The 14,753-nt window shown below is 42.5% G+C and overlaps 1 protein-coding gene across 1 annotated transcript in view; it reads right to left on the reverse strand.

Annotated features, from left to right (window-relative positions):
• Window positions 1-14,753, reverse strand: part of DHRS9 (dehydrogenase/reductase 9) — a 114,025-nt gene that overhangs the window by 2,318 nt on the left and 96,954 nt on the right. The window contains exons 2-3 of the mRNA XM_033945712.1: window positions 7,424-7,765; window positions 2,467-2,725 (exon numbers count right to left, since the gene is read on the reverse strand). Of these exons, the coding sequence (XP_033801603.1) occupies window positions 2,467-2,725; window positions 7,424-7,765 (601 nt within the window). The remainder of the gene's footprint in view (window positions 1-2,466; window positions 2,726-7,423; window positions 7,766-14,753) is intronic.

Here is a 14,753-nt window from a genome sequence, read left to right on the forward strand (position 1 = left end):
CTCACCATGGAAGCCAGGCAAGCTCTCTCCCTGCCCTCGTCCTCGTCAGGGAACACACCTCCCGCCCTTACTCGCCGCTGCCGCTGATGCTGATCCTCCTCTAAAGAGCAGCCTGCGATGGTGGCCGACTTTAGAGAACCTCTCAGGCCACTCTCCAACCTCGGTAGCACGTTCCCTCTGATGTACGGGATCATGTCAGAGGGAATGTGCTACCGAGTTGGAGAGCGGCCTGCGAGGTTCGCTAAAGCCGGCCACCACGATCGCAGGCTGCTTTAAAGAGGAGCAGGCCAGAAGACGCTGGGATGGAGGGAAGGTAAGAAGCGGAATCAGGGGGAGAGGGAAAGGGGGCTGCTTTGGGGGGGGGGAGATGTGCTGGGGACAGACAGTTTTGCTTTGGGGGGAAGACAGAAGGGGCCATGGAGAGACAATGAGAGGGAAAGAGGGCTGCTTTGGAGGGGAGGTGTGCTGGGGACAGACAGTTTTGCTCGGGGGGGAAGACAGAAGGGGCCATAGAGAGACAAGGAGAGGGAAAGGGGGCTGCTTTGGGGGAGAGGTGTGCTGGGGACAGACAGTTTTGCTCTGGGGGGAAGACAGAAGGGGCCATGGAGAGACAGGGAGAAGGAAAGGGGGCTGCTTTGGGGGAGGGGTGTGCTTGGGGCAAACAGCTTTGCTCTGGGGGGGAAGACAGAAGGGGCCATGGAGAGATAGGGAAAGGGAAAGGGGGGCTGCTTTGGGGGGGACAGACAGCTTTGCTCTAGGGGGAAGACAGAAGAGGGCAATTGAGAGACACTTAGGGAAAGGGAAAGGGGGCTGCTTGGGGGAGAGTGTGTGCTGGGGGCAGACAGCTTTGCTCGGGGGGGGGGAGGAGACAGAAGGACACAGACAGCGGCTAAGGAGAGAGAGATAAAGAAACACAGACAGACACATCTATTCTAGCACCCGTTAATGTAAAGGGCTTAAAGACTAGTTACAGAGAATTGTTTGTAATGTGGACACTCTGCCTGATTACAGAGAATTGTTTGGAAGCAGACAGAGAAGCAAGAATGCTGTTCACAACAGGCTCCTGTAACTCAAATTAAACACCACACTTTTTGTTTATTTACAATTTAAACTTTTATAGGCTTTTGTTCAGTCTGTGTTGAGGCACCAGTCCTCAGTTTTATTGCAAATCTTTTCCATTTATTTTGTCTGGAGAAAGGAAAAATGTATCTTCTCTTCATATTACAAACAATTCTGCTTATGTCTTGTGATCTGAGCTGGATCTGTATTTACATCGAACCCTCCTCCTGGACTACAAAAGAAAACGCCCACAGTAGCCTACCTCAACTGGACCATTGAAGGATATCAGAACCAGAAACTACAAAGTGCATAACCGATCTATGCCACTGGAAATACTACTCAGTGAAATCAAATGAAGCCGCAAACATGTTCTTAAGTATGAGTTGTTCTTAAGTTGGGTGTCTTTAACTTGGGAACTGCCTGTATAACATTCTTAGTCTTGTTTACCATCCCTTTTCTAATAATTCGCAGCATCTTGTTTGCTGTCTTCGCCGCCACTGCACATTAGGCAGAAGGTTTCAGCATATTGTCCATGATGACACCCAGATCTTTTTCTTGAGAGCTGACCCCCCATGGTGGACCCAAGCATTCGGTAACTATGATTTGGATTATTCTTCCCAATGTGCATCACTTTGCATTTGTCCACATTAAATGTAATCTGCCATTTGGACACCCAGTCTTCCAGTTTCCTAAGGTCTTCCTGCAGTTTTTCACAGTCCGATTGCGTTTTAACACCTTTGAACAGTTTAGTGTCATCTGTAAATTTAATCACCTGACACATAGTTCCATTTTCCAGATCATTTATAAATAAGTTAAATAGCACCGGTCCCAGTATGGAGCCCTGTGATACACCACTATTTACTTAAAGTAAGGTCCCTGATTTGCTGTTGACCTGCCAATTTCCATCCCCCCCCTTTTTTAACTTATGTGAAAAACTTCGGCACAGATCCTTATGTGAAATACTTATGTGAAATACTTCTTCACCGAAAGGGTGGTCGATCATTGGAACGAGCTACCTCAGCAAGTGATTGAGGCCAACAACGTGTCAGATTTTAAGAGAAAATGGGATATCCACGTGGGATCTCTAGGGGAGTAAAAGTCAGGGAGTGGGTCATTGGTATGGGCAAACTTGATGGGCCGCGGCCCTTTTCTGCCGTCAATTTCTATGTTTCTATGTTTCTATCCTGCATCTAAATTTACACATGTAACTTGTAACTGATTTTAATTAGCAACAATAATTGCTTGTTAAAACACTATAATTATCTGTTCTAATTAGCTTGTTATCCAATTAAATACACACACAATTTGGGAACATGACCAAAATTGTGCATGCAATTTTTAGTGCTTTCTATAAAATTAGGGGCTTATAGTCTTGTATAATTGATTGCCATCCAGGCAAAAACTTACCTTAAACTGTCATTAAATCCTTCTACTCCAAATTTTGCCACAAAATATCCACCTCCACTAGTTGCCACTCTTCCCCCAATGCTGCTTACGTTCACTACTCTTCCCCTGGCTTTCTTTAACAAGGGAAGCAAAGCCAATGAAACATTGATTAGGCCCATTAAATTAACTTCAATGGGTGCTCTGAAATGGTCAATGGTCAGCCAGTCAGTAGGAGCCAATTTCCCCATGATCCCGGCATTATTAATCAGACCCCAGAGACCTGCAGAGAAATTGAAAAAAAATTAGACTTGCTTTTCTGAAGTATGCTGTGAAAACTGCAAGACTGTTTATATCTATTCTGCAGGTTGTTTTACATTCTTTAATCTTTAATTTGTATTTCGTATTTCTTATCTTTTCATTCCTTTTTAATCTGTTTGTAATTCTGAATTGAACATTTAGTTACTCAGCTATAGGTCATCTTTGCTCAAGATTTTTTCCGAGGAATCTGGAGTATCGTTCTGCTTGAAAGCATATTTTTAGATATAAAAGTCTTATGGATGCATGAGAGACTAAAAATTATACAGTATACACTATATGTGTGGAGTTTTTTCACAGACCAGTGATGATACAGACTGCTTAGGCTACTGTTAGTCCCGGTGGTCTGTGTATGAGGCCTGTTTTTCTCCACTTTTTTGGGTTTATGATGTCAATGTGTGTTGTTTTTGGCTGAATGAGTGAGACACCCTGCAAAACTTATTAACTGTGCAATTAAAACTCTTTTTTCTTGGTATTACTACTAATAATCATTTCTATAGTGCTATTAGATATGTGCAGCTCTGTACACATTGCGGGATCCTTTTGCAGTAGTGATTCTTGTGTGGCAAATGTGTTATAGGCAAACAGAAGAGCACCTCGCCTTGGAATATATGCAGACAAACAGAAAGGCAAGGGAGGCGTCTTTTCAACCAATGATCGAGTCTTTACTGAAAACAAGTGGTTCCAAAGAGGATCCCAGTTGCTGTGTATAGCAAATGCCTTCCACAGGGGACACTTGGCTAGTAGTCACTGAGTCCAAGACACTCTTTGGTGAACGGACGAAGCGTTCAGAGCAGTCAAAATTGAAAGCCCATTCAGTTCCTATGGACTGCATCACATTTGCTGTATCAGAACTCGCTACTGCGACTTTGTAAAAAGGGTCCTATATATAAGTACGTCTTCTGTCTCTAGTGGGCTCACAGTCCAAGGGCCCCTTTTAAAAAGCTGTGGTAGCGCTTCTGTGACAAATGCACCATATTCTATTGGTGCTTCCTCAGCTTTATAAAAGGGACCCTAAGGGGTTTTCTTGGTGCCTAGGGCAATGGAGAGTTAAGTGAATTGGCCAGAGCCACAAAAAGCGGCAGTGGAAAAAAATAACATATCTTTAAGAGTACAATTAATCGCAATTAAAATTTTAAATACATTATGCATAACATTATGCATAACTTACTTCTCAAGAGAGGCTATTTATATCCCCTTAGTTTAGCAGTTCAGAACTTGGGTTAGCATGGCCATAGTATTCTTGGTATCTAGGCCATTAATATGAATGGCCTAGACTTAAAAGACTTTAAAAGACTTTCTCTTCAAATTGCATAGAAAGCCTTTCAGTCTAGTTCCATTGTAAAGAAAGGGGAATGTTCTGTATGAGGATGCTTCTATATAGAGATTTTTGCAAAATACAGAGAAGGGAAAAAAAATCTTGTGTGTTAACAAAATCAAAACTATGCCTAAACTAATCAATATGTAATAAATATACTAAACATGTGTAATGCAATCCTGCCCTGTCTTCCAGAGAGGTTTGTCATGAAATATTTGCATACTAAGGCCCAGATTCTGTAAACTGTGCCTAACTTTAGGCGTGCAATTTAAGTGGATAATGAGCGATTTAAGGGTATTAGAGATGTCTACACGATGCCTATGTAGTGCCTAAGTACCGCTGATTGCCAGTTGCTCCACAAGGATGCCTAAAGCACACCTAAAGTAAGGCGCAGTTTACAGAATAGGGGCTTCACTGCTCAACCCAGGATTATATACCTCCTGCATTTTGAGCTTTCACTTCCACAAAGTATGAAAATGAAAGTAACTAATGTCTAAAAATAACCTTATTTTCTTAAATTCTGAGGTCTTGCTGTAGAGAAGTTTCAGATGGTCTGGGAAATAGAGGAAAAATGATCTGATATACTTTTTCCGCATCAATCACTCAGTCTTCTTTCTTTGTAGCTTATCGACCAGTCTGAGCCCTGGCAAAATAGTCCATCACTGTTTGACTACTTGAGATCCTGTTAGGTACTAGGGACCTGGGTTGGCTACTGTTGGAAACAGGATACTGGGCTTGATGGACCTTCAGTCTGTCCCAGTATGACAATTCTTATGTATTTACTAGTCTTTAAGCCCGTTACATTAACAGGTGCTAGAATAGATGTGTGTGTCTGTCTTTCTTTCTTTCTCTCTCTTGGCCGCTGTCTGTCTGTCTATGTTTATTTGTTTTTCTCTCCTTGGACACTGGCTGTCTCTCCTTGGACGCTGCCTGAATGTCTTCCTTTCTGTCTGTCTCAATGGCCCCCTGTGTGTCATTCTTTGTGTCTGTGTCCTTGTGTCATTCCCCCGCCCCCCCCCCAGAGCTAAGCTGTCTGCTTCCAGCATACCCCTTCCCCTCTCCCTGACCCCCTTGTGTCTTCCCCCTCCCCCCGAGCAAAGCTGTCTACCCCCCAGCACACCTCTCCAACAAAAGCATCCCCCTGTACCTGCAGCACTGACACGACACCCTTCAGCCAATAGTGAGTGCTGAGCGCGACAGGGAGCGGGGCCTGCAGCTTCTTTGGCGTCGGTGAGGAAGGAGAGGTTGGCCCAACTCTCCACTATCTGCACTCAGCACAACCCTCCCACCAGAACAGCCCCCTTTCCTGCCTGCTCCATGGCCCTTCTTTTTCCTCTTCCCCTCCCGTTCTTCCCCTCCCTCCAGTCACCGCTGCCATTCCTATTTAAAACGGCCTGCTGAGGTTCGCGGCCGGCTGTAGCGAACCTCGCAGGCCGCTGTTCACCTCAGTAGCATGTTCCCTCTGATGCGATCGCGTCAGAGGGAACATGCTACCACGTGGAGAGCGGCCTGCGAGGTTCGCTACAGCCGGCCGCGAACCTCAGCAGGCCGTTTTAAATAGGAATGGCAGCGGTGACTGGAGGGAGGGGAAGAACAGGAGCGGTAGCGGTTGTTGCGGGAGGGGGGTGAGTCGGCGACGTGCAGGCCGCTGTGAACAGGAGCGGCAGCGGCGGCAGGACCATGAGCCCTCCTCCCGCCATCCGCTGCCAGAGCCGCTCCTGTCGCCAGATGCAGCTAACTGGCGCATACGCCTCAAGCCGCGGCCAAGGCTGGGGACTCGCGCATGCGCACTCCTGCGGCCACAGACCTACACCGCACAGAACACGCAAATAGGAGTGCGCATGCGCGGCTAGCTCTTTATTATATAGGATGTTTGTTAGCATCCAATTATTGATGTTTTTTTAACAGCTTCGTAGTCAATTAAGTTGTACACATATCTCAGAAGTGCCATATGTAGAGTTTGGGTGCCATTCTGGGGACTTTAGTTATTTTCTTGTTTTTGCAATATATTGAATAAAGCTTACTATGGCTATTAGATGCTGGACATGGGGAAAGGGAATTTGGGCCAGTATCTGTAATTAATTTACTTTGGGACATCTTTAGCCTGGATTTTGAGCGGACCAGCAGAAAGCAGAACATTGCTGGATCCTGTGTTGAAGCTAAGTGCTCCTTTCCGTTTTGGCTATAAATAGCAATGCTGTGTTTTTTGTGATTTACAGCACATTTTGATTGTCAATGGTCTTCTGGGACTGTCCCATAAGGGTGTGAACTGAAGACTTGAAGAATATAATACCAAGTCAACAGCACCGATTTTGGAGGTTTTTTTTAGACCCATGAAGCCCTTTAATTGAGGTCTTTTTTTTCTCCAAAAATTGTTTTTCATTAATGTTGGGTGCTCCTCTGATAGTATTGCTCTAGTCAGGATTAACTTTAGACACCCTGGGGATTCTAGTGACTACTTAGACTGGGGTTACATATCTAGCATATGACTTTTTGATATCTACTGTGTATGAGTGAAACACCATATGCTCCTCAATTTTCAAAATAGTAATTAATTTGCCCCCAAATAACAAAAAGATCCCATTGTTCAAAGCATAAGGTTGTAAAAATGGGGAGGAAAAGGATCTCAGAAACCTGCTTAGTGACAGGGAATAAACCTCAGCCAAGTCTGACAAGGTTTCACGTTTCATTCATTGATCCTGAAAAACCTCACCCTTCCTTTTTTATTCTATTTCTTTTATATTTATTATGATTTTTTCTTCCTTTTAATATTAATTTTTTTTTAAATAAATTCTTCTCCACTGAGTCTTCTCTTAAAACTATATTCATTTGAATTACTGTTCAATGTATCTTCAAAATTTACTTATCTCAAATCTTGCAGGCAGCCATAGCCCGAAGGTACACGTTTCACAAGAATTGCTGGCTTTCTCAAGGGTTCACGTGGAACCTTGTCAGACTTGGCTGCGGTTTATTCCCTGTCACCAAGCAGGTTTCTGAGATCCTTTTTCTCCCCTTTTTTTTACACCTTTAAATAGTGGGATCTTTTTGTTATTTTGGAGTTGTTCCAGTGGGTCTCACTTACCATCTTTATTATCAATGAATTAATTTACCCCCCCCCCCTTTACAAAGCCACGCTAGCGTTTTTAGCACCGGCTGCGGTGGTAAGAACTCCGATGCTCATAGAATTCCTATGAGCATTGGAGTTTTTACTTCTGTGGCCAGTGCTAAAAACGCTAGCGTGGCTTTGTAAAGGAGGGAGTTATTTATCTCAAAAAATGTGATATTTCTGGATTATTGCAGGTAATAACTTTTGGCACAATGCAAATCTAATGCTATAGTACCTACCTTTCTCTCCCACTTCACCTTTAATGCTGTCAGCCACCTTTTTAACATTTTCGGCATTTGTCACATTCAGCAGCACTGTTTTAAGGCGCTCAGAAGTTGCTTCTTTCAGTGACGCAGCTCCTGCTTCCGTCAGACACCCAGCTAGAACCTTAAATCCTTTTTTATCAAAAGTCTTTGCAGCTAAATTTCCGAAGCCTGTGTCACATCCAGTAATAAAAATATATTTGTCTGTGGTATTTCCAATTCGTAATCCGTCTCTTAATTTCCATGCTAGATAACAAAGTGATATGCAGAGCAACACATACAACAACATTTTCGCTGACAGTATTGGGTTACTGCTTTCTGAAATAAACAGAGAAAATAAAACATATTAAAAGCTAGATATCAAATTGGTTGGAGGGTCTTAACATCTTTTGCCTTAGGGCTCCTTTTATCAAGGCGCCCTATGGGGGTTAACACGTTGGACATTTCATCACGCGCTAACCCCCGCGGCAAGCCTAAAAACTAACGCCTCGTCAATGGAGGCATTAGTGACTAGCGCGGAAGGTGGTTGAATGCACGGTAAATTGAATGCGCGGTAAATTGAATGATAAAAGGAGCCCTTAGTTTTGTCTGGGGATTTTCCAACAGTGAAATTAGTCAGCACAGTGTGTTTTCATCAGCAAATAATTCACTATAAATTACAAATTATTTACAGTTCAATGAGAAACAAACACAAGCTAAAAGCATAAAATATACAAAGTAAAATAATCCTAAAACCCTTTATATTAAGGGCTCCTTTTACGAAGGCGCATTAGGGCCTTAACGCAAGGAATAGCACACGCTACAAAGGCCGCACACTAGCCGCTACCACCTCCTCTTGAGCAGGCAGTAGTTTTTCGGCTAGCGCATGCTATAGCACGCGCTAATCTGGTGCGTAAGCTAAAAACGCTAGCGCACCTAAATTAGGTATACCTATTCCATTAGCAAGTTTAAATAACTAAATAACTCACCAATATTGATACAGATAACAGCCCAGCAGTTAGATGGGTGCCTTCTATTCTTTTGCACTGAGAGGCTGATTCTATAAATGGTGCCTAAATCGGCCTGTGCCTAGAAAAATTGCATCGGTTGCATGTCAATCACGCTTAGGGCTCCTTTTACTAAGCTGCAATAGCGTTTTTTTAGCACAAGCAGGATTTTAGCACGCACTAAACCCGCGCTACGTGGCTAGAACTAACGCTAGCTCAATGCTGGCATTAAGGTCTAGCGTGCGCTAAAACCGCTATCGTAGCTTAGTAAAAGGAGCCCTTGGACTCCATTTACTGAATCGCAGCTAGCAGTGCCTATGTAAAAACTTAGGTGCCTGAAATGTAGGTGACAGTTTTAAAGGCCTACATTACAGGCCCCTAAGTTTTTGGAGAGTCACGCTTACATTACATTACATTACATTGCATTGCATGCTTATATTCCGCCTGTACCTTGCAGTTCTAAGCGGATTACATCAGAAAGATAGCTGGACATTTCCAGGAAGAGAAATACAATTAAAGAAGTTGGTCCTAGTATAACAAAAAAGATAGCTGGACTTTTCCAGTAAAGGAATACAATTGAAGGCGTAAGGTCTAAAGCAATTTTGATGAGATGATTCTAAGAGGGGGTGAGAGGGGAAACGGGAGGGATTAGGACGTTTGGGTGCCTAACTCACGCTCCGCCCATAGAAACTCCCACATAAGCATTAGATGCCACTAAGTGCCATGCGATAGGGGCCTATCTTTTATAGAATTGGATAGGCGCCTATCACTCAATTACATTTTTTAAAAAACAGTTGTTGAAGCTATTAAGAGTATTTTTGCCAATTAACTCCCCCTTTTACCAAAGTGCGGAAGAGATTTTTAGCGCCGGCCAGCACGTTGAATGCTCTGTGCTGCTCCGATGCACATCTTTATAGAACAGCACATAGGAATTAGCACCAATAATTGACTGTTGGCATCCAATTACTAGTGCAACAGGTGTACGAGTGTGGTAGGTGCAAGATTTACCGAGAAGCCGGCTGCCAGTGATCTCTGCTTTCAAAGTTGTCTTATATCTTTGAGTGAGTCTGGATGTAGGAGACATGACAGGAGGAGGGATTGATAGGGCTTTTTGTTGTGGTATGTGGGCTCTATACCTTTTGGGTGACACCCAGGAAAGAGGTTAAATGGGTTACCTCATAAACGTCACTGTTTGTTGCTTCAGCTGCACAGTGTGGGAAGGCAATATCCTCAATGTGTGTGTGTGTGTGAGAAAGGCTGTGAGGAACTGTGTGATGCAGAATGAGAGGGCAGACTGGTTGAGGCCTGCACGCACAGTTGGTACAGGCTGGAAATTGGCCATGTTGATAAAGACATGCTGAGGTGATCTTGAGGTATGTGGGTACCAGTTGACCCCAGTGAGTGGTGAGGCAGAGGAAGGGCTCTAGTTCTTGGCTATGACAGTGTATGGCTGCCTTAACAAAGTGAAACCAGGAGAGACACTGTTCATCAGTGAGGTTAGGGAACTATGTCCTAGGCCTATATATTCGGTGTTAGGGATGTGTTCTGTTGGTTCTCCTCTCTGCCTTAAGCAGTAGGGCATAGTCCACATAATTTGGTGATTCATGGCTACAGACTTCTGCCACCACAAGCTGGTTTGTTCCCACCACCACACACCTGGTGAATTATACCACCAGCACCATGTGACTCAATACACCAGCACACAGACACTCACAGATACATATAGCAACACATAAACCCAAAACAATCACTTGCACTCATGACTAATCAAAGTCAACGACAGCAGGTTGCTTTATAACCAATCAGGCAGCAGTGCAGGCATAGACAGAGACTGGGGCAGCCCTGGGTCAGGGATGGGTTTTCAGGACAGCACATGTGGGTTGGGGAGAGGGTACAGGGCATAAATGTGAACAGAGGAAGTTTGGAAGGGGTAATACCTGGGTGGAGTTACTTTCATGGACTCTCTACACAGCTCTCCTTCAGTGAGCAACAAAAGCATTCATATTGATAAGTGATACTGGCATCTAATCATGTTTTATAGCTGGTAAAGAGCAACATTTGTGTTTGGTTGTCTGCATGTTGATACGCTAACCAGAATCACTGCTTCGTATCACTGGTGCAGCATGCCCCTGAGATATCCTGGACACAGCTACTCCCTAGACAGGCCTAATTCCACACGATCCTCACATTTATGTATACTTAGTGGTTAGTTCAGAATAGTTATGTAGATGTGAATTTAATTTTATGTGCTAATGCTATTTGCTGTTAATTCTTTCCCATCCTGTAAATGTTTTTATGGGATTTTGTCTTTCCATCTTGTAGGATGAACTTAAAAGAAAGTTTTAATAATGATATCGTTAGTTAATGTTTTATTGTGTTTGTCTTGTCAAACCATATTTAGCATTTTTAATATGTATGCATGTCATTTTGTAAACCACATAGTTTTTATGCGGTATATAAATTTTTAAATTAAATACATAAAACGCTGAGACATCCATGTGTGAAACATGAATAAGGCTTCTAAAATCAAGATGTCATCATATTTTCCTTTTCTCTAGTCACAGTACTTTGTTTATTCTTTATGAGCTATAACTTTGCGGTTTTCTATTAAGATAGTTTTTATTAGGTTATATTTTTTATTTGAATGTTCGAGAATATAACCAAGCTATGACCACTTGTACAGAAATCAAGAAGAAATATTCACTTTAGGAAATAAAAATCGTGAGTAGTAGGAAAGAAAAAGCACTACAAAGCATCAAGTCCACAGCATCATAGGAGACCAAAACTCAAAAGGAAAATTATATAATTCAGTAATTAAACATACTGCAGCACTAAATCACTCCAGGAAAATATCTTACTTGTGAACTTACAGAGCTACATATCCCTCCAGTGACCTGAAAACCTTCCTACTGCTAATGAAAGAGGAAAGCTGAGACAGCTCAAAAATACATGTTTGATTGTCATTTACAAGGATATTTTAGGGGAAAAAAAACCCCCGTGGCTCCTAATTGAAGCACTCCAGGTTTAAGAATAATTTTTCTCTTCTCTCAGTATCTTTGGTTACACCTGGATAAATCCTAACCAAACTTGCCAGGAAAGGGATATCATTTATATATATTTTAAGTTGAAAAGGGATAGATTTTGTATAAATGTAAGGAAGTTCTTCTTCACCCAGAGAGTGGTAGAAAACTGGAACGCTCTTCTGGAGTCTGTTATAGGGGAAAACACCCTCCAGGGATTCAAGACAAAGTTGGACAAGTTCCTGCTAAACTGGAACGTGCAGGTGAGGCTGCACTCATTTAGAGCACTGGTCTTTGACCTTGGGGGTCGCCGTGTGAGCGGATTGCTGGGCACGATGGACTATAGGTCTGACCCAGCAGTGGCAATTCTTATGTTCTTATGTTCTATCTGAGGGAAGTGCCAAAACTACAACCAATGTTGCCAAAGTAATTGACTGAATCTCAGAAATCTCTAAGATTATAGATACATATATTTAGGATATCCATCTGTGAGTTAGAGTCTTCCCGATTCTTAGTTAATTCCTTCTTCATTGGAGTAATATGTGCGAGGGGGAGAGTGTGGTGCAGTGGTTAAAGCTCCAGCCTCAGCACCCTGAGGTTGTGGGTTCAAACCCACACTGCTCCTCATGACCCTGGGCAAGTCACTCAATCCCCCAATTGCCCCAGGTACGTTAGATAGATTGTGGGCCCGCCGGGACAGAGAGGGAAAACTGCTTGAGTACCTAAATAAACGCATGTAAACCGTTCTGAGCTTTCCTGGGAGAACGGTATAGAAAATTGAATAAATAAGAATAAGAAAATAATTAAAGGTGGTTGAGATTCTTCAGGAATTTGAAGAATCTCTCAAATATTGCTCAAACATATCACATGGTGGTGTAAATGGACACATGCAGCTCACAATTACCCTCAGAGGAGATTACACACCAGTAGAGTGTGTATATGTGAACGCACGATCAGCCTTGAGTGATCTGATAGCTAGATACCAGGTTGGAATAGCATGCATAACAGCAACATGGATTCCTGACAATAACGCCCCAGTCCTAATTAATCTATGCCGCCAGTATGCAAAGTAATTCATTGCCCCAGAAAGATAAAGAGAGGCGGAGGCCTACTCATATTATATAAATAATTTCTTTCAAAGCTGTAGATAAAGCCGTGACTTCCCGGCATGACCTTACAACATCAGTTTTAGACAAGATTGCTCCAACCAGAAGTATTAAACTAAAATATATTTTTTTTTAACTCCAAGGTTTTCAGGATTGCTGATAGCCTTAAGAACCAAAACAAGAAGTCTAGAAAGGCTGTGGAGGAAACATCAACACAGGGAGTCTATACTCCTTGGAGAAGAGAAATAAAACAATACAAGTTAGCCACAACAGAAGCATAAAAAAAGCATATTTAGGATAACTTGATAGCCAGTTCAGGGAACACATCCAAAAGCCTTTTAAAGGTTTCTACATCCTTGATCTCTACCAAAGATGTAACATCCAATACCATCTTACTGGAACCTGATGAAACCAATCTAGCAAACTACTTTCAAGAAAAGATCAGGATAATCAGAGAGACATTTACCCACATCTTGGTTGATAGTGTTGAAATGATAGTGTTGTCTGTCAAGCCCCTTCCATTCCTTTGTTTAAAAGCAGACTGAAAACCCACCTTTTTTAAAAAGCTTTCAATCCTTAACCCTATTCCTCTGCCCTCCAACCCAGCCTGCTGATTAACCGTTCCCCTTAACTGTATCCATGACATCCTGTTTGTCTGTCTTGCCTGTTTAGATTGTAAGCTCTTTCGAGCAGGGACTGTTTTCTTATTCTTTGTGACTCTGTGCAGCGCTGCGTACGTGTGGTAATGCTATAGAAATAATTAATAGTAGTAGTAGTAGTAGTAGTAAACAGATTCTGTAAATGTCAGTAAAGAAGAAGGAACACTGGCCAACAGAAATTGGAATAAATTCTCCCCTGTTACTCCTTGAAATATCTCAGATTTACTAAGGAAACTCTAAAAAAAAAATTCTGCTGTTTGGACATCTGCCCATCCAATATGCTAGAGCACACGTCTCTGGGATTTCTCTATTGGCTAACAAACTTTGTTAACATATGCTTGGGCAGTGGCACGTTTCCTAGAACTATATCTGCCATCGCCCTGAACCCCATACCTAAGGCAATGGGATTAGACTTGTTCAAAGTTGAAAACTTTAGGCCTGTTGTAGGGATACTATGGCCTGCAAAACTATTAGAATTCTGTGTCAATATACACTTGACAGACTTCTTAAACCAGGTTGATGGATTCCACAGTTCACAGCTTGGTTTCAGGGAGTCGCACAGCACAGGATCATTACTTCTTGAATTGACATCAAAGGTAAAATCATATTTATGCAAGGGTAGACAATCCGTGTTGCTACAGCTTGACATTTCTGCTGCATTTGACAAGGTAGACCACTCACTAATCCTCCTAAAATTGAATGAATTAGGCATGGACTTGTCCTGAAATGGTTTGCCAAATTTCTAGGAAACAGGACTTACGAAGTAAGTATGGGAAATAAGAGGTCCCTTAAATGGGCTGCTTCTTGTGGAGTGCCACCAGGATCTCTGCTGTCTCCTTCTTTGTTCAACATGTACTTAAGAGACCTAGCAAAAAGATTCTCCTCCCCTTATATCCACACATTTTCTTACACAGATGACATCTTTCTACTTTCTACTTTTGAAGACACCCTGCAACACCTAGCATGGACTACAGAGGACCTGAGCACATGGATACAAAAAAACTTCTTCAAACTAAATAAACAGAAGACCAAAGTGTTTTGGTTTGGGATCTATAACTCTCTTCCACCCACAGATCTGGTACTGTCCAATGGAGAGATGCTCAAAATTGTAAAAAACTTAGAAAATCCTGGGAATCACTCTCAAATCCCAATTAACCTTCGAAGATAAGATCAACTCCCTGGTCACAAATTATTCTTCAGACTAAGCGAACTAAGAACATTATGCTCCCTCTTAAGCCAAGCTAAGTTTAGAACTGTAGCACAGGCTGTCTTGCTACCATACCTAGACTACTGTAATCCCCTGTACTATGGCATTACTGAGAAAGAATTCAAGACTGCAGCTACTCTACCACGGCCAGACTCATTTTTAGAGTAGGCAAATTTGAGAGGGCTAGTCCAGTCTTGGGAGAATTGCACTGGTTGCCAGTGAAACAAAAGAGTCTCTTCAAGATCGCCTGCATGGTCTATAAAGCGATTTATGGTAAAAACTGCCGGACTAGTATCAGACATACCACAAGAAAGATGCAACATCTTAA

The sequence above is a fragment of the Geotrypetes seraphini genome, chromosome 5 (genome assembly GCF_902459505.1).
Source record: "Geotrypetes seraphini chromosome 5, aGeoSer1.1, whole genome shotgun sequence".
Classification (NCBI taxonomy): Eukaryota; Metazoa; Chordata; class Amphibia; order Gymnophiona; family Dermophiidae; genus Geotrypetes; species Geotrypetes seraphini.